Source organism: Colossoma macropomum, unplaced genomic scaffold (assembly GCF_904425465.1).
Source record: "Colossoma macropomum unplaced genomic scaffold, Colossoma_macropomum, whole genome shotgun sequence".
NCBI lineage: Eukaryota > Metazoa > Chordata > Actinopteri > Characiformes > Serrasalmidae > Colossoma > Colossoma macropomum.
In genome coordinates this window covers 13,418,679-13,443,048 of record NW_023494790.1, presented here as the reverse complement: position 1 = coordinate 13,443,048, position 24,370 = coordinate 13,418,679, and the positions used below count along the sequence as shown (strand labels likewise).

General features: G+C 38.2%; 1 protein-coding gene across 1 annotated transcript in view; it reads left to right on the top strand.

Moving 5' to 3' along the window:
* Positions 1–24,370, top strand: part of pcdh15b (protocadherin-related 15b) — a 302,478-nt gene that overhangs the window by 192,712 nt on the left and 85,396 nt on the right. The window contains exons 23-24 of the mRNA XM_036572205.1: positions 20,033–20,173; positions 20,377–20,489. Of these exons, the coding sequence (XP_036428098.1) occupies positions 20,033–20,173; positions 20,377–20,489 (254 nt within the window). The remainder of the gene's footprint in view (positions 1–20,032; positions 20,174–20,376; positions 20,490–24,370) is intronic.

Genomic DNA, 24,370 nt, shown 5'->3' with positions numbered 1-24,370 from the left:
CAGTGTTCTTAAAATAAGACCAAACAATTAAAATGCTTTTGCACAATATCAAACCATGCAGAGTCTTTCAGAGATTCTAAAATACTTTACTGTAAGAGAAAACAGTAGAAGATTAATCATTGTTGATTCACATAAAAGGTAAATATTTGTTTGTTTTTTTAATCTGTCTGAGTGGTGCTGTCTTTTTTGCCTTTGATAAACTGTCAATTCCAAAGCTAATGTTTTGAAATTAGTCTCTATTAAAATATGTATTCTTACTCATTAGTCTGATTAGCAACTAAAAGGGATGTTAGTAACTGTACTTTGGAAGATTTGTACTTTGCTCAAGTATTTCAGAAGCTGAAAACTTGTACTTTGACTTCCTTGCATTTGCAAGAGACATACATTTTACTTCTTGTTTTTCATTGGCCAATCAGTTTGGTGTTTAAACATACAACTAAATTCATATCAATGTAAAATAAAACGGCTCATAATTTGTATGAGGACTATTACCACTCATCAGTCACCTCATCACACACAACCAACACTTTTAACTTACTTTTAACTTATTTTTTATATTTACACGCTTAAACTGAGATCATTTTTGTAGACAAGTATATTCTTAATTTCTAACTAAGTAAGATTTTAACATAGTACTCATGCTTTTCATTTAAGTACAGTTTTTCTCTACTTGTTTCCATCTCTGCAAACTAGTATGTCTACACAGCACAATAGTATTAGACCTAGAGTTATGCTAGAAGAGTCAGCAGGCCACAAAAGTTGACATGATTCATGCTAATGTTTGCTGCATTCAAATGATATTTTTCATACTTGACTGAAATTTCTTTTTGTAACATTCAAATGATGTTCAAGAAGAAATTTCTTCTGACAGGTTGTGTGTGTATGTGCATACGTCTAGACTGTATAGCCTGCAGTCTGTGTGTAAGTGTGTGTATGTGTATTTGTGTATGTCTCCAGGTTGTCTCAGTGTCTTCTGAATTGATTTCTGCAGTCCAGCAATCTGCTGTGTGTGTCTGTATGTGTGTGTCTGTGCACACATCTGTATAAGCTGTTTCACTGTGTCTACTTTTAGTGCAGTTTATGTGTGTAGGCATGTCTGTATACAGTACTGTGCAAAAGTCAGAGGCCACCCTTTATTTATTTCCATGTAAAACAGCCATTATGTAAGTTGTCAGCTTCAGGGAAAAAAGCAGAAAACATTTTGAATAGAAAAGTACAGCTTTCACTGTTTGCAAAAAATCCGCGGGAATATTTTTCCACATCTCTAAAGTTCAGTCTTAGAAACTGGTTGCATTTTCTGCAACTCACAATCCATTCAGTGATATTGAGGTCTGGACTCTGATGTTGGTGGTCAGTCCATTGTTCTGAAAACACCAGCAGCTTCTTTGTTTGATTTGCAAATTTTCTTCTTTTTTGTCTATTTCCTTTTCTCGGTGAGGGCAGCTACACATCCTTTCAGACCCGTAGTGCTGAGTTGTCTTCTCACAGTGGAAGGATGGACAGAAACACCTGTGCATTTTTACAGATTTGAAGCAAGTGTGGAGCTTGATTTTTCAGTATTGTTTAACAAGTTTTTGAACTCCAATTTTGAAACTATTTCTTTCACTCGTTTTCCTTTGATTTTCTTTACCCTTATGCAAGTATATTGTATTCTATCTACTCTCCATAGAAGTGTCTCCTATAAGTGAATCATTTGTTCTTAATGACAGTTTTGACTGGAAATTAGATCAGTGAAAGGTGGTCTCTGCCTTTTGCACATTACTCTGTGAGTGTGAGTCTGTGTGAGTGTGTGTGCGTCTGTGTGAGTGTGTGTGTGTGTGTGTGTGGGGGGGGGGTGTGTGGAAATGTGTGTGTGTGTGTGTGTGTGTGTGTGTGTGTGTGATGCAAATCAGTTGCAGCGTCTTCACAGCTCATCCTTTGGTGCCTGAATCATAACCACACAGCCAGTGCCCAGCGTCTCTACAGCCTGCAGCACTCATGCTCTCTCTCTGTCTCTCTCTCTTTCTCTGTCTCTCTCTCTCTCGCTCTCTCTCCCTCTTTCTCTCAAACGCACTATTCAATTTATTCTGTTTTATTGACATGAAAAATAATACTACAATTGTATTATCAGTTGTATTTTTCTTTTTGGTATGTAGTGTTAGACAATCAGACCACATCCAAAAAGATGTGCTAACAATGTGCCTTTTTGCAGTTGAATACCAATTATTCAGTATAAACTGATTACTAAATTAAAAACAATTAGTTTGTGAACTACTTGAGTGCTACTAGTTCTCTCTTGTGGAGAATCTTCAGTCTGCAGTTTGAATGATAATTAGAATGCCCTAATTATCAATTGACAAGGTGAGTAATGCTTTTTTATTGAGTAATTGAATTTAATCAAGTAATCGTCACAGCCCTAACAGGGAGTGTAGTGAAACATTGTGCTTTGCACAATACACAGAATGTATAAATAAGGGTACGTAGTTCGATTCAGTTCTCTTGGCCCAGACCAAAGCAGAAAATGCATACATTGTTCATGCATTTTAGTTCTGGTTTGTTTAGTGTTCACACTATTATATTGTCTCTGTCCCAAGAACAACAAGTATCTCCGAAATGGTAACTTTATAGCAGAAGGCAAAAACATTCTTAAATTTCATTCTTAAATGAGTTAATGCAACAGGATTTTATTCCAAGCAGTTTTGGAACATACCTATTGGTTCATTCATCATGAATTTTAAAAGTCAGCTGCTGGGTTCAAATTATTTAGAATATGAAAATGTGTATAACATATATTTATTCATACAGATAAAAGGTCACAACTGATTGGGCAGATTTTATGACATACAATAACTATGATAATGTTCACCGAACTTTCTGACTCATGCTGTTCTCTATTCTATCTGGGCTTATTGGTTTTATTTATGTCTTGATTTGTCTGTCTTGTGATGTTAGAGCAATAAGCCAGGAGGGTCCCTGCCTTACCGTGGTTTTCACAACTCAAAGCAGGGTGAAATCCCTGTAACATCCTCAAGTGGCTTACTGCTTTTACAAAGCAGAGACCTTGGTGCCTTAATACATATCATAATTTATGTGTGCAGTCAAATGTGTATATTGAGTGTTTTCTGAGTGACTTCAGACATGCCTTAGCCTCTTTTTGAATGGAAGGCAGTGCTCTCGCTTGCTCTAACGCACCACACTAACAGAGCAATCGCACCGGGTTCATTTCAATCAAACCAAACCCGCCAAGTCTACACACACCCTAAAGCCCAGCCTATACTAGACAATCTAACAGATTTAGAAAATTGAGCTTTACACATTTAATATCCGTCTTTAACAGAATTAACAGTAATTGTTGTGAGGTCATGTGCACGAGATGAGGGTACAAAGAGGGCACAACACATAACGGCTACGAAAAGCACTCAAAATCCCAGACCCCCCAGATACAAACAAACCTAAACTGGACCAGACCTTTTTCTGCTATTTTGCTTGCATATCACGAATATGGGGTTGATACAGAGATAAAAGAGGCAAAGCTGGAGAAAAAAATTCACTACAAACTGGCTGACCTGAAAATGTAAAGACCCTTATTATTTGGCTGAACTCAACAAGCAGCTTCTCTGTCTCCGCAACCCACTGCTCGTCCGGCGGAGTACACACACGTCTGTCTTCATCCTTTTTTCTCTTCTAGCTCTCTCACTGGCTGTTGCCTGAATCACTTCTTCAGTTACATCACTGACCACATCACACTGCAGGACTTGTGAATGTTCTGACTTGTAGAAATAAAACATGTTTGAAAATATCGGAGGGCCTCTGATCTCTGATGACTCCTTGATTGACTGCTTTCTCCCCTCACACTACCAGATCATCCACGCCATCAGTCAATTCCAGCCGAGCTCCCGACCTGAAAATTGCTGTAGATTGTGAAATTTTTTGAGAAGGGGAAAATCAGGTCTAAAAACGTGTAGTGTAAGCCCAGCGTAAGGTGCACTAACAGGTGCAGAACATATTGTGATCAGCCTCAGGACTGTCCATTTTTCATTTAGTTTTGTTTGTGCAGGTTATTTCCAAGGATGTAGCCACGCTAACTCACAGATATTTCAGATTGTGATTGCAGACGTACAGACAAGTAACTCCTGGTAATTAGAGGGATTTTCAGTACTCTTTCCGCACCTGTTCAGAAATGTGACAGCAGTGTTGAATATTTTATGCTGCTCTGTGTTGAGAAAACAAGTGCATTTGTCTGTATGAATGGGATTTACCATTTACAAAGTGTGGAGATGCGTATGGTTTCTTTTGTAGTTGCAGACGTGTTCACAATCTTAACTTTCGTTTTGATGTTTCTCAAACATTGTGCTAGAACGTCACCAGCGCATTGAATATATACAGTGGAATATATACTTAGACCAAAACTTTTCCAGTGCAGTGTTGAGGAAAGGCTGCATTTGTGCAATATGTTTTTTGCACGTTTGGGAAATGGGACACACTTGGACACGGAAAAGCACATGAACGCACACATGAATACAGAAAACCAGGACAGACTGTTTGTGTTCCTCTGATTGATGTGGTAATTCCTCAGTATTAGAGAGGATGAATATGTGTTGCTGATTTTTGTAAAAAAAATCTCTCTCCCTCTCTTTCTCTCTCTCTCTCTCTCTCTCTCTCTCTCTCTCTCTCGCTCCCGTTCCTTCTTTCTTCATCCTTTCCTTTTCTCTCTGTCCTTCCTTTTCTCTTATTCTTCCTCCTCTTTCCTGTTTTCCCCCTTCTCTCTCTCTACCTTGCTCTTTCTTTATCTCTCTCTTTGCCTTTTTCCCTTTCCCTCTCTCTGTCCTTACTTACTTATCTCGCTTTCCTTCCTTCTCTCTCTACCTCTTCCCCCTCTACTGCTCTTTCTTTACCTCTCACTCCATGTCTCTCTCTTTAGCCCTCTCTATCCTCTTTTTCTATCATTTTCCTCTCTTCTCACTGTTTTCTTGACCCCTCTCTCTGCTCTCTACTCTCTCTACACAGTTCTTTCATGCCTCTGCTTTCTTTCTCTCTCTCTCTCTCTTTCTCTGCCTCTCTCCTTCTCTCTCCTTCCCTGTCCCTTACTCCCCCTCCTCCCCTCCCTCTCTCTTGGTCTCTATCTTACCTTTCTTTTCTTCTCGCTCGCTATTTTTCTCTCTAACTACCTTCTCTTTATCTCTCTCTTTCAGTTTCTCTCTTTGCCTCTCTCCCTTTATCTCTTTTTTTTCTCTCTCCCCTCAGTCCTTTCTCTGGCCCCCTCTTTCTCATGCATGCAGACACACATACAGACACATTCTTTCTGTCTTGCTCTGTCTCTCACTGTAACACACACACAAAAACACACACACTAATTCTCTCTTCTCTTGTCTCATGCATGTCCTTGCTATTTTGTCTTCTTGTCCCTTGTTCTTGCTCACACACACTCACAAGCACACACACTTACACACATGCACACTCTTTTTAGAAGTCCATGGTAAGTGAATCTCAGCATGCACCCTCACCTTTCCCACTCGACAGGCCTGATCTGTTGCGGCCCCTAATTTGCCACAAATCAAGGCTGACAACCCCCCCCAAACCTCTGCTATGGCCAACAAATGGACTGAGCTGGTCACCCACCTTAAAGCAATAGTTCTGTGATTCCCCCCTTACCCCCAGTGTAGTCCGTCATGTCCATAATGTGGCTGAAGGTCTCGGTCTTCAGACAACTGAGACGTTATATAAGGCTGGTGTGGTTGCTGGTTTTCACTGCAGCCACACCAGCCTTTTGCTGACCCCTGTGCTAAGACATGTTTAGTGCCTAAAGTTTATTTCTTTAGTTTAGAAGCTATAAGACTAATGGAAGCTTATAGTTCACAGTTAGCATTGTGCATGCCTGAATCATCACACATGGTTTCTGACACTGTATGACATACTGTCATCTTTAAAAATGGACAAAAGTACCACAGCTTAGTTTAAAAAAGTAGTAGCAGCCATCTTGAAGTCTGAATTTTGCATGTGTTAGTGAATTTGTCTATTTGAGATTAACAAATCAGCGTGGTTTAAGGCAAGTGTGAGATCATTTGCATGATGTTGGCATTAGCTTAGCTACATTAGGCCTGTAGATCCAGAGCAAAACTACAGAAGCAAACTTAGGACACCAAACATGTCTTGACTGGATTACAGTGAAGGTCAGGGGTGAATTTGTAAATTAGATTTTTTTGTCAGACAAGTGCTTTAATACGCCACCTCCTTACACCGTATTCCACTGATCTGAATTCAGGTGCTGTGGCTTCGATCTATAAGACTAAGTGAATGTCACAACCCACAAATTACAGTGATGGTGGGACGGCTTCACGACAGGTTTGTTGTTTTTAACCTCTTCAGTGGCTCCGAGTATCAGGGGGAGGATTGTTATCATCTTGAACTGGAACGTTTAGTCACAGATGGTAGTCATTGACTGTCAGTTATGCTTTCATATGAGGCAGATTGCCATATAGCCACTTGATGAACCCCCCTTTTACTGTCTCGAGTGACATTTCAATAAGGCGGCCTTGGCAGGAAAGAACAGCCTGGGAATACTGCAGCATCTGATTGAAACGGCATCACCTTCACGATGCGTTTGTTTTTGTCTCTTTTATTTCTTCTCTTTGCAGATGTTTTGATAATGTTTGACTTGAAAGTAATCATTAGGAAAATAAGCATGAAGCTTTTACTGCCAGTGTCTGGATGATGGAACATTCAGGACTGTGTTTATGATAAGGCGTTAAAATCTGCCACCAGCGTTTATCAATACTGGTTATATCATTGAGTCATGGTACAATTTTGCAAGCTGTAGTTTCCTCCTGCAATTGGAGATGTTTTGTGTGTAATTTGGCTACTCACACAAGACTGGAGAGCATTTCTCAATGTGTTTATCCAGTCCTCAAAGCAAAGGGGTTTATTAGATGAAATGCAGTAGGTTAAGGTATACTTTTGTAGATAAACCAAATTCTAAGCCGAGGTAAAGGAAGAAATAGTGGTTCTGTATTTTTAGACATAGGGATCTTGTACTTCAAGGGAGTTTCTAGACTGGCAAAAACAAGGTAAAATGGAGAGTAATAGGCAGAAAAGTGATTCAATTAATAAAGGGAAAAGTATCAAATGTTAAAACATCAGTTCTTTTCTCCAGACGAAACCAGTGCCTCTCAAAAAAAGGTAGATGATAGAAGAAGTAGGCAGAGAAGAGATTGTAATTAGGTGTAAATGTAGCTCATTGTGTAGCTATGGAGCTGATTGTGTAATTACATAATTGCATTTAAATAATATAGCAAAATGACAAAAATAGACATGTGAATATCTAAGGGTTAAATGTGGATTCTGGCCTAAAACTAAAACATTATTTTGTTATTTGTTGTTGTGTGCAGTTTTCTGTAGTGCAGTATTGTATACCTCATCAGTTTGACAGAATTCACGATTTCACATCATCTTCACGTTCAACACTGCAATACCACATACATTACGCAAATACATCATACAGCCATTGAGAATCCCTGTGGTGCCATCCAATCCTGATGGCCTGTGTCCTTTTAAGAAAGTTTTTTGATATATTTGTCCACTTTCTTTCAAATTTGGTGTGTTTATGATTGGACGCAAGACGAATAAACTTGCGCTTCTTGTGTCAGCAAACCTTAAAATTCTGTGTACAGCATTGCCACTTATTGGAAAAAATCCTTTCCTGTTGGCACCTGTTATCTTCCTGATAATGTGTTTTTTACTTTGCATTTCTCACAAAATCAGCCCTCAGATTCCATACGTTTTTCTGAACTACCAGCAAGTCTAAAAATCTAGACATCTAGAAAAACACAGGCTTAGATTTCACTGACACAAGTGGGCCCATGTGCTGTCCGATAGCTTTCAAACCACTTTGAGATCGGCCTATTCCCTGGAAACCTGCCCTGGACATGACCCGCTTATGAATTTTTAACCTCTATTTTGCTGGGGTAAAGTGTGCTGAGCACATATTCTCCTGTACAATGTAAGCCTGAGGGAGGAAGACAAAGTGTGGTTGTAGTTCCATGCTTCAGCAGCTGAGGAGCAACTGGAGGCTAAGTAGTTTGCTCAAGGGCACAATGCGAGAGTGATAACTGTCAGTACTAACAGTCCATGCAGAGACTGAACCCTTTGCCCTCATTTCAGTGCCTGTATTAAGCTCCTTATTAATAACCTGCCCGGTTCTTATATATGAACCATTCTACCGAATCAGTTCAATCTGCAGTCCCACAGTGAATAAAAAAACAATGAAGTATTCAGACCTTAGATATTTACAAGGATGAAGATGTGATGTATTTAAACCCAAGGCATTAATTGAGATAGTAAGACAATTAATATATACAAAATCATCATTTACTGTGAGGTGGCTGCCCCAAACCCTAACCCCCAAATTTCGGCTTGTGAAAATAATACTTAATTTTTGATGTATTTTTTGCTTTATGATTTCTTAAATGAAGTCGAAAGATTAAATTGATCATGAGTTTAATTACTTTAGCAAAAATGTGACTGCCGAAACACAAACCGTTTTAGTCCATTGACCGAGCCCTATTTTTGCCCTACCCCTACATTTTAGAGTGGGAAGTGAGACTACTTCCTTGTCCCCTGGCCACATAGTGGGCAGTTACATCCCATTGTTTTGAAGTAAATGTGGCCCAAAGTCTGAAAATCAGTGTGTAACATTAAGAACTGTCACTACTGAAACACATATTTTCTGCAATTATGTAAACTTTTCTTGTGTTTTAATTAAAAAAATGCTACTGCTGCTCAATGCTGTGTCTGATAGCGATGTACTGTCTAGGGTTTTTGAGTTATGCTCAAAATTAGCTAAATTTGTCACTACCGAAACATTTGGTAAAGTTTTATTATTGTTATTGCTTGTTTTGTTACAAAATGTAACAAAATGGAATGTTCAGTCAATTGGTTAAATAAAATAAGCATAATTCAGGTATAGGGTGACTCAAAGCTTAAGACGGACTTTTAACATTAGCCATTAGCTTACCTCACGGATCTCTCGTCTGTCTGCACCAATTAGTGTTGTGCTACTGCATGTCTAAATCATCAAACCACATTGAGTTGTTAAGTAATCTCAAATAGACTTGCTTATGTGGTTTCTGACACTATATGTCATACTTTGTTCTATGTACATCAGTTACACATAAATACATTTTTTTGCATAATAAAGTTATCCTTTACTTTGTAATAGAATTTCATGATGAAAACACTAATTGAAATGGGCACAAAGTTACTTGAAAAAAAGCCGTCAACTTTCATTACAAGTTAAGACAGTTTTTTCCTTCACCTGTAAAGTAACCATTTTGGAGATATGAGCTTTTGTTCTGACAGCAACAGTATTTGTCTTTCAGGTTACTTCCTTTTGAGATTATTCATGTTCCATTACTAATAAGCTATATTACACTTGTATACTCCGGTTTGCAACTAAAATATGTTTTAGTAAGTTACATAGTGTCAGAAAACACATAAGCAAATATAAAAATGGAATAAAATTAAACTGAATTACATCCCCAGGTAGTTTTTTTGTTTGTTTTCTGCCTTGAGATATGATGGTCATTTTAAAAATAAAAGGTATTATGGATGTTATACTATAACTATAGGCAATCATTTCAGAATCTACAGCTCTGTTCATCACTGCCGATAAAACTAACATTTCTCGAATTTTATTTACTTATTTACTTTTTCAGCTTCCTGCTGATTATTTATAATCATATTAACTTGTGATGTTGCTCAGGGCTAGTGTATTAGAATCATTCTACATATCTTCAACAATCTAGATTTATACTATGGAAAGCAATGATGTCAAACTTTTGAGCGGTAGTGTATATTTATGTCCTTGTGTACTCTTGTGCCAGTGAGGCTACTTCAGACTAAATCATATCTGTTCTATAATTTATTCAGAGATTTTTATTTATTTATTTATTTTCAGTTGAAAATCACATTTGTTAATGAATGCAAGGTAATCACAGCCGGCTGGGCCTTCTGTATCAGGAGTTCAATTACATTTCTAATTTTCCGTCCTGACTAATGATGTTTTCAATGTGATACGCAATTAACAAAATCCTATAAACAGCTTGTGCAATAATTGTTCATTGAAGCTGTATGAAGCAGTCTTCTTTTCCAGAGAGAAGCACTTTGCCCCTTTTAGCTGCACTCGCTCGTTGCGTAGATAAGTGACTGGATCATGGGGTGTTTTAATTGCACCACCCCTTATGTATGTCAGTATTAGTCTGTTTTCTTGGAGATACGTGTCCACTTAAAGTCCACGTGTCTGAGGAGGAGTCAATAAACTTACTGTTTAAAAAAGGAAGAAGAAATCTTACTACCTTAATATGTTGAAAGTAAAACATGCTGTGAGGACAAAGAACTATTCACACTTTTTTTTATTGTATTGAATATACTTTTAGTGGATATATTCTCTTCATATCTACACATAAGTTTGTTTTGCCTATTTGCTTACTACAAAACACAAAAAGCTTGTTTTCAAAAGCATCAACAAATATATGTTTAAAAAGCAAAATTGATGGGAAAAAGTATTTAAACGCCACAAATGAACGACATTAGTACTTTGTAGCGAAGCCATTGCTGGCAACAGCAAAGAGACTTCAGTGGTAAGAACTTATTAACTTTTTGCAGCATTGCAGTTAAATTTTGGCTCGTTCTTCTTGGCAAACCTTCTTTAATTGTCCAAGGTAATGATATCCATATGTTTTCATATGGATTCAAGTCAGTAGATTGGCAAGGCCATGCAAGCACCTTCATATTCTTTTTTAGAAATCAGTTTTGAGGTATTTTGGCTGCATGTTTGGGGTCTTTATCTTGAAATGTCCGTCTTCTCCCTAGATTCAATTTCTTGGCCAATGAGAATAAATGTTTATCCAGTATCTTGGAGTACATCACTACATTCATGCTTCCTTCGATGATGTGTAATGCCCTAGTACTATTTGCAGAGAAGCAGCCCTGTATTGTGATGCTCCCACCTCCGTACTTCGCTGTCGGTATCTTTGGGCTGGCTTTACTCGCTTAAAATTTTATGCCACATAATTTCCATGCATCTTGACCATTATTCCACTAGTTATCTAAATTAGCAGCTTGTATGTTTTTTTAACAAGCTGATATTTCTGTATTTGCTCATTTTTATCATCCTCAAGTATTTTTTCCAGCTGTCATTTCCTTTTTGTTAAAGTAGCTCTTTACAGAAACGTTAGCTTCTATTTAATTTAGTCTGTTAGTCTTTCTTTTTTCAACCTCCCAATAAACCATCTGCTGTTTTAATTTCTTGTCCAATCATCCAGTGAAATCAATTACTTGAAAATATGCTGTGTGACATGTTATCGCTGTTTTGATTGGCTGTTTCATTAAACTTGTTTCATGAAGTTGAGACCCATGCAGCTGTTGCAGCTGAGATTCAAGTGAGTTGCAGGACACTTTACATTATGCAACTCAAGCGCAATTTAGATTCAAGAACATTTCACTGTGTAAAACCAGCCTTGGGTGGTTCCATAAACTTCCACTAGCATATTATTAAACACTGTACTGACAGATTCTTTGCTTTTACTGCTTTGTTTAAGGTCTCTGCTTTAATGTAGCTTTTTCCATTTGAGTGTTGCCCCTGAGAATTTTTAAGAAGTTCCTTCACCTTTGACGTTTGCTACTTGTTGCATGAAATCATCCAAACCAATGGCAACGTGTTTGTGTATCTTTTGTATCTTTTACATATATATATTTTAATATAAGATTTTCATTTTATAAAATGATTTTTAACGCATGTGAATACATACTTTTTTTGTTCATATTTTTTGTTAAAGTACAAGATCAAAAAAGCATGTAAATGTAAAGTGGACATACGCTGGAACTACATCAAATAACACAATAAGTGTCTGAAAACTCATTTTTTCGTCACTGTATTTGTGTGGGCATGTGTGCACAGGTGCACTGTAGATTTGTTTATGTTTGTTTGCCTTTATGTGGGTACATGTGTGGGATATCCATTTCCCCACTGTGTGTGTGTGTGTGTGTGTGTGTGTGCACATACATCATCTGTGTTTGTGTCTGCGCTCATGTCTGTGTGTGTCCCTGTGGGCTCAGGCCTTCTGCAGTAGATGGTGGAGCAGTTGGTCTGTGTGTGTGCGTGTGTTTGTATGTGTGTTTGTGTGTGTATGTGTGTGTGTGTGTGTTTTTGTACATTCTCAGTATGTTGTATTAAAAGTAGAGAAAACAGGGGGCGACCCTACAGTGTAACCAGTAATTAAATTACCTTAAAAGCTCTGAATTTATTTTTTTTAATTAAACCTACATCTTTTATTTTTTTAAAGATGAAAGGGTAAACATTTTCTTTTGGTTACTGAGGTTACGGTTAGGGTTCGGCTTAGAAAATTCTTATAACAGTCAGGGAAGGATTACTGATTACTGACCCCAGGGGCATCTGACTGCCAGGGGCTTCAAGGACCACAAGGCCCAAGGTGTCACAAATACTGGGCAAACATCTCTGCAGATACAAAAAATAAATACACAAATAGCCTTGAATATTTGTCAACTCAATTAATGAAATAAAGGGCCCCTCGACCTGTACCCTGCTACCATATTCAAAATAATCAAAAGCCTCCTAGTACCAAAAATGTGCAGAACATAATTGTACAAGAAATTAAAGGCTATTGCAGGCTCTCGAAAATTAATAATTTTGTACAAATTATATTTTTTTCAAGCAGTGTTCACTTTTCAGGACGGAACACCCTCAGGCAAATAACCTGTTTATTGATTTCAAAGTGAAAAATATGACACGCACACATTTTCTGCTCATTTTTTCTGCTAATTTAAATGCACATTTTACACTATATGGGCGGAAGTATTGGGACACCTACATTTTACACCTACAGGAGCTTTTATAACATCCCCTTCTAAATCAATAGGCATTAATATGGAGTTGGTTCCCCTTTGCAGTTATAACAGCTTCCACTCTTCTGGGACTCTTTCTACAAGATTTTGGTGTGTGTCTGTGGGTATTTTGCCCATTCATCCAGAATAGCATTTGTGAGGTCAGGCACAGATGTTAGACGAGAGGGCCTGGCTCACAATCTCTGTTCAAGTTCATTCCAAAGGTATTCGATGGGGTTGAAGTCAGGGCTCTGTGTGAGCCAGTCAAGTTCTTCCACACCAAACTCACCTAGCCATGCCTTTAAGGTCCTTCCCCAGACTGTTCCCTCAAAGTTAGAAGCGTACAATTGTCCGAAATGTCTTGGTATGATGAAGCATTAAGATTTCCCTTCACTGGAACTAAGGGGTCTAGGCCAACAACCTGAAAAACAACCTCATAGCATTATCCCTCCTCTACCAGTTGGCACAATGCAGTCAGGCAGGTAACGTCCCAGACTCGTCCATCATACTGCCAGATTGAGAGGTGTAATTCATCACTCTACAGAATGCGTTTCCACTGTTCCAGAGTCCAGTGGCGGCATGCTTTACACCCCGAACGCTTGGCATTGTGCATTTTCATCTTAGGCTTGTGTGGCTGCTCGGCCATGGAAACCCATTTTGTGAAGCTCCTAACGTGCAGTTCTTTTGCTGATGTTGCTTCCAACAGAGGATAGGCACTGTGTGCTTCAGCACTCAGCAGTCCTACTCTGAGTTTGCGTGGTCTACAACTTCGTGGTTAAGCTGCTGTTGTAAGCACTTACAGTTGACTGGGGCAGATCTAGCAGGGCAGAAATTTCACAAACTGACTTGTGGCAAGGGTGGCATCCAGTGACAGTGGTATGTTTAAAGCCACTGAGCTCTTCAGTATGACCCATTCTACTGACAGTGTTTGTCTATTGAGACTGCAAGGCTATGTGTTTGATTTTACCCGCCTGTTAGCAATGACTGTGGCTGAAACACATGACTTCAATAATTAGGAGGGGTGTCCCAATACCTTTGTCCATATAGTGTAGATTTATTTGTTGAGTTTACCATAGTGGGAAAAAATACATTTAAAAATTTTTAAACTTTTACATTTGAAAATTTTGGGCTGAAAAACATTTTATTATTTATTTACTTCGATTCAATTAATGAACAGTAATTGTGCATTAAAGTGTGCAGAAGTGTGTTCTCTGTTAAGCATGTGTACCTGTTTTCACAAAATCAACAAAACGTCATTTGACTGGGGAACCCAAACTTCGTTATTTTGTGCATTGTTGTCAGAATGTAGGAGTAGTCCTTGTGCCCAGGGACCTCATGAGACCTGGATTCGTCCCTGATTACACTATCAAAACAGATTTGTTAAAACACAATTCGTGTCATAGCTATGTTGTGTTCTTTTGGAAAAATGTGCTATGACATCCTCAAAGAAAAGACAAGCTCAATACATTCACATGTATAAATATGTTTATTAGAAATTTAAATTAATTTTTATATGATCTACAAGTACTTTCACCAGTGTTTTTGGTGCCTTTTCTATTTGAAATGCTGTAAAAGAGCAAAAAAAGCACTATTTTGTATCAGGTGAATGGATGCTAACAAAGCCTTAAATGGTAACGTTAGCTGTCCTACGTTATGTGCTTCATGACATCCAAATCATCCAAAAGTTGGTGCTGTCCAACAAAATGGCACCTAGCTTGTGTTAACTATTGTGCAACTTATCTTTACAGTCCCTTTTTTTTTTAACTCTAACATTTACTCTTACACATGAATTTGCCACAAAATTACATTACCATGAAATCTTAATTATTCATGGAACCTAAATTGCTACATTAGCAAATGCACCAAAATAGGGTCTGGCTAATGTTAGCTATCTTACATGTCTACAGCTTTCAGCAAAGAATGGTCTCAAATTACATAACCAGTCTCTCCTGACAATTTTTTCACTGATTTGTCACCGTTTAGGATGATGGTTACATGATAATTTGCAAATTTACATAAACCATACTTCATGACTTAAAAAAACTTATACCTAGTGCTTTCAGAATGATGCCTCGATAACATCAGCTAGCGAGTAGTCTTTAGCATGGCATGTTCAAGTCCTTACAGGAAAGTCTGTCCACTTTGTAGCCATCTTGACAATGTCCCTGGGCAGTTGTTTCTAGTCATACAAGACCAGCCTCCTGTCTTACCGGAAGGGGAAAAGCCGAAAAAAAAAAAACTGGCCAAAAGGCCAAGTTACTTTTTTAAAAAAAATATTTGAAATCACAGGTGAAATTAGTCAAAAATCTCATTAATTAGTTCAGCGTTTGGCTCAGTAATGCACAAAAAAACATGTTTTTTGGGGTTGTCCTGGTTCTACGCTTACCAGCAAGCTGATTGGTTCTTTTTATTTCCCTATTAACAGGCTTCATGTTGAGTGTTACGAGTTTTCCCTTTGATTTTCCAATAATGATCTCTCTCCTCTTTTGTAATGTCTCTGGTAGGACTGAAAACTTCACACATTCTTGTGTTTTTTCTTCTTTAGCTAAGTGGTGCCGTCTTTCCAACTAGCTCTGTGGTTCAGGTCTTCTGCAGTAGATGCCAGACAGAGTCATCCATCTGTCTGTCAGTCACTCTGTCTTGTCAATGTGTGTAAGCCTTTTTCAGTCTCTTTCTCCCCTGCAGTGGTCCAGCCTGTGGGTCCCCACACAGCAGGGTTTAACTCAAGCGCTGGACCTGAAAGAGCACTCATGACCTCCACAGAGGGGTATTTGTTGAGGAGAAGCTAAGTGCAGATACGAGGCCCTGTGTGACCTTACAGTTTCACAGTTAACTCTTAGAGGTCACGCATCGCTGCAGTAAAAAAATAAAAAAAAGATGTAGTTATTTCGATTATCTTGCTCATAGTTAATTAATGAGTGAAGACCTTTGCCAAAAATGTGGATTCTTAGTTTTAGTTTTAGTTTTTCTCCTTTGTGTTTGTTAAATAAAAGAGAAGATATTTTGTCATGATTTGAATTTAATTCTGTGCACACAGTCTTTGCAGAAAGGAAGAGAATCCTTTGTAATTTTGCTGTGTTTATGATACTGTTTGATGTCAGAACAGAAGAAATGCAGAGTGCAGAATTGAACCTGTAAATAAAGCATGTCATATGTCAGTGTAACTCATATAATTTTGTAATTAAGTATCTACTTAAATAATAAAAAGTAATTAGTAAAATGACAGTAATAACTCCAAACTTTAAAGGAAGCACTCAGTCATGTTTCATGGGTCCTGTGTGAGCTCATATGCTCACGTTCTGAGAAAATAACATGCATCCAGGCAAGCTGTTTGATGTAAATGCTTTCCAATATGCTGTGCAATATGCCGTGTTAAAGACATGCTATTTTTTCTGTATCTCACAGCTGTTGTCTGTTTATTCCTACACTGAGCACTAGTAACACTAGACACGTTTACATCAAAAAAGGCAAACACTGATTATTTGTTAAAGCTGTACTGAATTAGTTTATGGTTTCTAGGCATGCAGAATGATATTGGACTCACATCGTTTTTGTCAAATAATGGCTTTAAAGAAATAATTGCCAACAGACTGACATTTAGATGTGATCTAATGGTGTTCAGTACTGTGCAAAGAGCAGAGATCACTTTAAACAGGTTTACAAACATTACATTAAAACATTAAAATTATACAGAAGCCTCAACAACTAAATATAATATCAAGTTTTTCAGTATATAGTTTGTCCACTCTTTGCCTTTAATACAGCTTCCATTCTTTTTGGGGGTTCTTTCAGTTTTTCAAGGAAACATGCAGGCATATTTTTCCACACCTCCAAAATTCAGTCTTAGAAGTTAATTGCATTTTCTGCTTATGACAATTTGTGTAAACTTTAGACTCATCAGTCCATTGAATCTCCACATCTCAGAGGTCCAGTTTTGGTGTTCTAGTGCGCATTTTTGTTATTTTTTGTCTGTCTTCTCACAGTGGACGGATGGACAGAAATAACATTTTTTTCAGATGTGAAAAAAGAGTAGAGCTTGACTTTCTCTCTCAAAGATGAGAGCTTTATAGACTGTTTTATTTGATGGTGACAGTTTTGGTCATCTACCAGGTCTTGCACAGTTATTAGAAGTGTCATTTGTGAAACTTCTGTTTTTCACTTATTTTCTTTTGTCTTTCCCCATCCTTATGCAAGCAAGCTATCTTATAGCTAATCTCCATCAGAATTATAGAATTAGATGGTAATTAGAGAAACATTTGTGAGGCAGCTAAGGTGTGTTTGGGTAGTTGTTTGTGTAAATGTTAGTGTGTCTTTGAAGGGGAATATAATGTCAGTGACACCTGTGGGAACCTTTTGTTGGCAGGATAGCTCTAACTCGATTTTAAGACTAGAGGGATGAAGAGTTATACTGGCAGTAGAATGCACAAAAGAGAGTGGCCAAATTAAATACTGATAGATTTGATATTATTAGTATTGAAGGCTTACAAAAGTCTTAGGCATCTTGCACAGTACTGTATTTATTGTAGTTGCTGCATATTTTTGCATGACCATGGGCATCAGCAGATATGTACATGAAAAATATTGGATATTGGCATCGGCCCACAATTGCCATATTCGTGCATCCCTAGTATATACCATTCTTTTTAGGCTGTCTGAGCTTCCGTAGATGTCCTATTTCTCTTGATTCCTGTGGCTTATTGGATATGTATGAAGTGCCATTATCAAAAGTGCTGTCATCTTTGATTTGTTTGCTTTGAACAGCTTTTACAACAGCCGTTCGTCCAGAAGCATTTAAAGTCAAATGTAGCATGGATTAATAAATTGATCACATATAAAGAGTCGTCACCAATCACAGCCTGCGAGGCAAAGCTCTTATTTTTGTCAGCTTGAATTATTTCTCTCAGTGCGGTTGAAGGAAGAATGATGAAACTGCGATTTAGATGCAAAGCTGCATCCGGACATCAAATAATCAACGCTGTTTTTGCTAATGATTCCATTTCCAACAAAGTGGGAATGGTGTTTATGGGCTTTCCGTCAGTTAGCCAGTGGACGCTCCTTATTTTCAAAGCATCTGTCAGCTGCCTCTTCATATTGGCATCCAAAGTTTCCACAACGCTGTCAGCACATGTTTTATTCATGAAGCTGCCTTTACTCATGCTAAAGGAAAACCGAACTGACACAAGTCACTTTTCAAAAATATATACTAATATACAACACTTTCAACAAAACTTTCTTTTTTAATATGTCTAACCTTTTTTTTTTTCGAAGACGTAATTACATCTACAATTATGTGTGCAAGTCTCTCTAAACTGGGAAGATGTAATATATTAAAGAGAAAGAGAGAAATGAGGACCGCAGGGAAACACGACTGATGTTGATCAGAATCTACAGGATGCAGACATGGTGATGAAAAGGACATGAATGAAAGAGATCTCCAAGTTTGACAAGGCGCAACACACACAGCGAGAGTGCATTATAGCCGCACTCTTAATCCTCGCAGCCTCCTTTATTCACCCCAAGCGCCCCATAATTATTCTGTGAGTCATTTTGCGCATTTCGCACCAGCCTCCGACAAGGCTGGCACAGCTTGGATGTGGGCTTGTGGCTATGCCCAGGGCTTTCAGCCCACCCGTAGACTTTATTTATCACTCTCCTTCGCTCTCCATATTGTGTCGGGCACAGCGGGGTCACAACACCACGTCGCTGCATGTCAGGCCAGCGCAGCACAGCGGCTCAGTGAAAAACAGCAGGGTGGCTCACAACAAATGCAAATCAGGTACAGAATGTCAAGTTTAACTCTCATACTCAGTCTATAGATGCTTAATGTGTCGGTTTGACAAACTAGCACCTGAAACTGAAAAGCAACATATTTAGTTCTTGGCAACTGGTGGCATTGTTTCAACCCAGCAACATGTTTGTGAGGTGCACTGTATACACACACACATACACATACACCGATCAGGTATAACATTATGACCACATCCTTGTTTCTGCGCTCATTGTCCATTTTATCAGCTCCACTTACTACATAGGTGCACTTTGTAGTTCCACAATTACAGACTGTAGTCCATCTGTTTCTCTGCATACTTTGTTAGCCCAACAGTAATTACGCATTAAAATGCATGTCTGTAGAGGATATCTTAACTTTTCAAATCAACAAAACGTCATTTGACTAGGGGTGCCCAAATTGTTGCATATGACTGTATTTATTTGATACAAAATGCCATTGGCTAACAGTTTGTGATGAATAAATGTTTTGAAATAATGACTTATTAGTCTTATTAGTGGTTCTCAATCCTGGTCCTGGAAGCTCACTGCCCTAACTCAGGTGTTTTGGGAGCAGTGAAAATGTGCAAGGCAGTGGTACTCCAGGACAGGTTGAGGTGCTCTAGACAATACATGCTAATACATAGCAGCTGTGTGAACATTGAAAATAGCAATGTATTTTAAAAGACATAACATTTTCAAGCTGTTGATTAGCAGTTTGTGATGTGTGAATATTTTGAAATAGCAATATATTAATTGTAGACAAAACATCTGCTGTTTGTTCTGTCAATTTGTCCCATCAACATTTTGAAATAGCAGCGTAATTCTAGCCAAAATGTCTCTGCGGTGTTGGCTGGCAGTTTTTTGCTTGTAAGCATTTTGATACAGCAGCACACACTGTACATACAAAAGTTGTAAACACCTACTCATCCCTTTGATGCAGTAACAGCCTCTACTCTTCTGGGAAGGCTTCATGTTGTAACATTGCTAAGAGGATTTGATTGATTCAGCCACAAGAGTGTGAGTAAGGTCAAGTGCTGATGTTGAATGATTAGTTCAGGATAACAAACACCAGTCCAGCTCCAACCGAAAGATATTCTGTGGTGCTCCATCACTCCTGAGAATGCAATTCTGCTGCTCCTTAGCCCAATGCTGACGTGTGGCTGTTCCAGAGCATTTAATTTTCAAAGCTTTTCTATGGAGATTATACAAGTCGTGTGTACGCAACTGAATGCATGTGTCAGCAAAGACCTTAAAGTAGCTTAATTCAGCATTTAGAAAGACGTTTGGACAATGTATTTATTCCAGACAAAACATCTGCACACTGTTGGTGCAAGGCAAGGGGGGTGGGTTTGCTAAAATAGGAGCTCAACTGTGCTTTACCTCACAGGACACTCCAGCCAGTCGAGTGCACTACCGAGTGGACCTGGAGCAGTTCCCCTACAGCACCAGCATCTTTGACGTGGACAAGGACACAGGCAGCATCCTTACCAGGGTCAATCTCAATGAGGAGCCCAACACCAAATTCAATGTGAGTACATAGCTCGCCCCAAGTTTGTCATTAGAACATGGAAGCGTAAGCTTTTTCCAAGCAGTCCTTCTTCTGCAGGACCCATTGTCTGCAGGGCCATATCCTGTTTCCGCTGCCTCAGGAAGATTGTCTTGTTCCCTGTATTACTTTTTCGTGACCCCTCTGGTTTTGTCTTAAATTGATTTTCCCTTGTCCTCATGTAGCTGGCGGTTATTGCTTATGACGACGGGGAGCCAGTGAAGTTCAATAAGACTCTGGTGGAAATTACCGTCCTGCAGCCCTCGATCATCCCTGTCTTCACTCAAGAGGAGTACAGGTAAAGCAACCCTTCAAAGACTTTCAGATAGCAGACAGGTACAAAGCAAAGGCTCATGATAATGTTACAACATCTTAGCATAAGATAATATTTTTTCTTTGTGAGAACTAATTGGAAGTGAAGGCTTTCAGCTACAGGCTTGTTACAAATAGACCCCAGCAGTGAACATGTACTTTACAAAAAAAGCCATCTTGCTTCAGTCAAAGAGTAAGTATGCGAGGGTTGGGGCGCATATATTTACAGTCAACGTGCTGATTATAATTAGAGAGGACTTGCTAATTATGCTGTTGTTTTTTTTTCTTGTTACTTTACCCTTAAAGCCAGCTTTAAACTTTGCACAGTTTATCTTCAAATGTGTCTCCAGCTGTTCCAGACTTTATATATTATTTAGTAAATACTATAAATTATTCAGTAACTACTATTAAACTGATATTTAAGTTGTGTAATCATGAGAGCAAAGGGATGGGCCCTTTCAGTTTGAAGGGTTACTGCATCACAATTGATACAGATGTCAAAGTTTCTAGTGTTATATGGGTACCGTATTTACTGAACTAACTGGATTAATAGTATTATCAGTAGTCTAAATATACAGTGTTAATGTCAAAGGTATTATAAAACTGTAGTTATAAAATAATACTTGTTATGTAATATGCAATTTTACAAGTGCCTTCTAACTCTTGGCAGGCACTAACTTACAAGACACATTTATGACTGCATCATTTGTTGTTTTTTTTTAATTAACATAGCTGTGCCTTTCCAGTTGCAATTTCCTTTACCCAATAGAATCAGAACAGTTAGAATGACAACTATTTGTGCCTGACAGTAAGTTGCACAGTAGGTGCAGTGACAGGCTACGCTCTAGTAGCAGATTTTTGTACATGTACATTACTGTGCAAAAGTCAGAGACCCCTCTTATTTATTTAGTTTCCAGTCAAAACAGCCTTTAAGTATAATTTATTCATTTTTGAGCATCAGAAAAAACAGACAATTGTACAGAAATATACTACAACCCTATTTCCAAAAGAGTTGGGATGCTGTGCAGAATGTAAATAAAAATAGAATGCAATGATATGCAAATCATGTAAACCATATTTTTAAAAGAAAATACTACGAATACAACATTTTTAATGTTGAAACTGAGAAATTTTATTGTTTTTTGAAAAATACATGCCCATTTTGAATTTGATGCCAACAACACGTTCCAAAAAAGTTGGTCATGTTTACTACTGTGTTTCATCACCTCTTCTTTTAACAACACTCTGTAAGCGTTTGGGAACTGAGGAGACACTGCTGTAGTTGTGAAAGTGATATGTTTTCCCATTCTTGTTTGAAACAGGATTTCAGCTGCTCAACAGTTCGGGGGCTCTTTTGTTGTATTTTTAATTTCATAATGCACCAAATATTTCGGTGGGTGACAGATCTGGACTGCAGGCAGGCTAGTTTAGCACTCAGACTCTTGTAATACAGAGCAGTGCTGTTGTAATACATGCAGAATGTGGTTTTTGACATTGTCTTTTTGAAATAATTAAGGCCTTCCCTGAAAAATATGTTGTGTGGATGGCAGCAGTTGTTGCCAAAACATGTATATATCGTTCAGCATTAATGGTGCCTTCACAGATGTGCATGTCATCCATGCCATGTGCACTAAGGCACCCCTATACCATCATGAACGCTGGCTTTTGGACTGTACACTGATAACAAGCCGAGTGGTCTTTAGCCCGGAAGACCTTGATTTCCAAAAAGAATTTCAAATGTTGATTTTTCAGACCACAGGACACTTTTCCACTTCACCTCAGTCCATTTTAAATGAGCTTGGGCCCAGAGAAGGTGGCAGCATTTCTGGATCCTGTTTATATATGGTTTCTTCTTTGCATTTGAGAGTTTTAACTTGCATTTGTGGAGGCTGCGACAAACTGTTTTAACAGACAGTGGTTTTCAGAAGTGTTTCTGAGCCCTACAGTAATTTCCACTACAGAATGATGCCTGTTTTTAATGCAGTGCCACCTGAGGGCCCAAAGATCACGGCCAGCAAATATCGGTTTGTGGCCTTGTCCCTTGCATACAGAGATTTCTCCAGATTCTCTGAATCTTTTAATGATATTATGTTCTGTAGATGATGAAAAGCAGAAGTTCTTTGCTATTTTACATTGGGAAATGTTATTCTTGAATTGTTGCACTATTTGATTGTGCAGTCTTTGCACAGAGTGGTGAACTCCTCATCTTTACTTGAAAGACTCAGCCTCTCTGGGATGCTTTTTTATACCCAATTATGTTACTGACCTGTTGGCAATTAACCACCAGGTGTTTTTTTTAGCATTACACATTTTACCAGCCTTTATTTGCCCCGGTCCCAACTTTTTTGGAATGTGTTGCTGGCATCAAATTCAATATGGGCAAATATTTTTTAAAAAACAAAAAAATGTCTCACTTTCAACATTTGATATGTTGTCTTTGTACTATTTTCAATAAAATATAGGGTTAAAATGATTTGCACATCATTGCATTTTGTTTTTATTTACATTTTGCACAGTGTCCCAACTTTTTTGCAGATGGGGTTGTATATATTTGTCAATATTTAGTGTCTCCACTCTTTGCCTTTATCAGGCCTCAAATTTAAATTATTTTTGAGAAATTTGCTTTCAGTTTTTCAAAGAAAGCTGCATCAGATGTTTTTCTACACCTCAACAATTTAGGCTCAGAAGTTGATTGCATTTTCTGCTTCTCAAGTAACACATTTGGTGATGTTAAGGTCTAGACTCTGGGGGTGTTCAGTTCATTGTTCCAGAAGCTTCCTTGTTTGGTTTACAAATTTTCTTCTTTTTATTTATTTCACTTTTTCTGAAACCACTGCTTGACAGCTACACATCCTTTCAGACCCATAGCATTGTGTTGTCTTCTCATACTGGAAAAATGCACAAAAACATCTGTGGATTTTTTTCAGATCTGAAGCAGTCTCTCAAACATGAACACTTTTAGAACTGTTTATCTGATGGTGACAGTTTTGGTGGTCTGCCTGGTCTTGCATGGTTGTTAAGAGTCCCGTGTTCTCTGTAAGACTTTCAGCTACAGCCTTGTTACAAATAGACCTCAGCAGTGAACATGTACTTTATGGAAAAAAGCCATCTTGCTTCAGTCGTTTTTTGAACTCCACTTTTGGAAACTCCTGTTTTTCACTTATTTTAGATTGATATTCTTCTTTATGCAAGTGTATTATTATTATCATTTTTTTTTGAATGGGCATGAAGTAAATGAACGGTAGTCTCAGATTTTTGTGCAGAACTGCAAACACACACACACACGCATATATGTTTATATTGGAGTGGAGTGGAGTGGAGAGGGGTATGGAGATGGAGGGGCTACAGTTGGTCTGGTTTGCTGATTTACCAGAGAAATTGCTTTGGAATAGAAGTGGTTCAGCTCTGATTTCATTGTTTTCATGGCATATTCCTATTGATGCTCCAGTATTGATACTCTATGCTTTATGGAGCTGTCTTGGTACTTGAGAAAAGATGAGGCGAGGATCCACTTCTGGAAAAGGGCCTGATGTGATGTGACAATGGCAGGGAAGCTTTTGTCATAACATTTATGAATCTGTTGAATCACTCCAAGGTACAGTGTGTGAATATACTATACGTCATAATACTGTTTTCTCAAAGGGTAGAGTACACTTTCCCTGAATACATTATGGCTACTTTATTAAATTAAATGTTTAATATATTTGACATGAGGGGTAATCAATTCAGTGCTCTTGGCCTCTTGGCAAATAACACTAGATGCTCCAGTAGTAGCTCGGCTAAATGGCCCATATTGATTTATAGGAAGAAACTAGCTTTGTGGCGTTTACATATTCTTGCTTCTTAACCAAATGTTTGCTCTTGTTC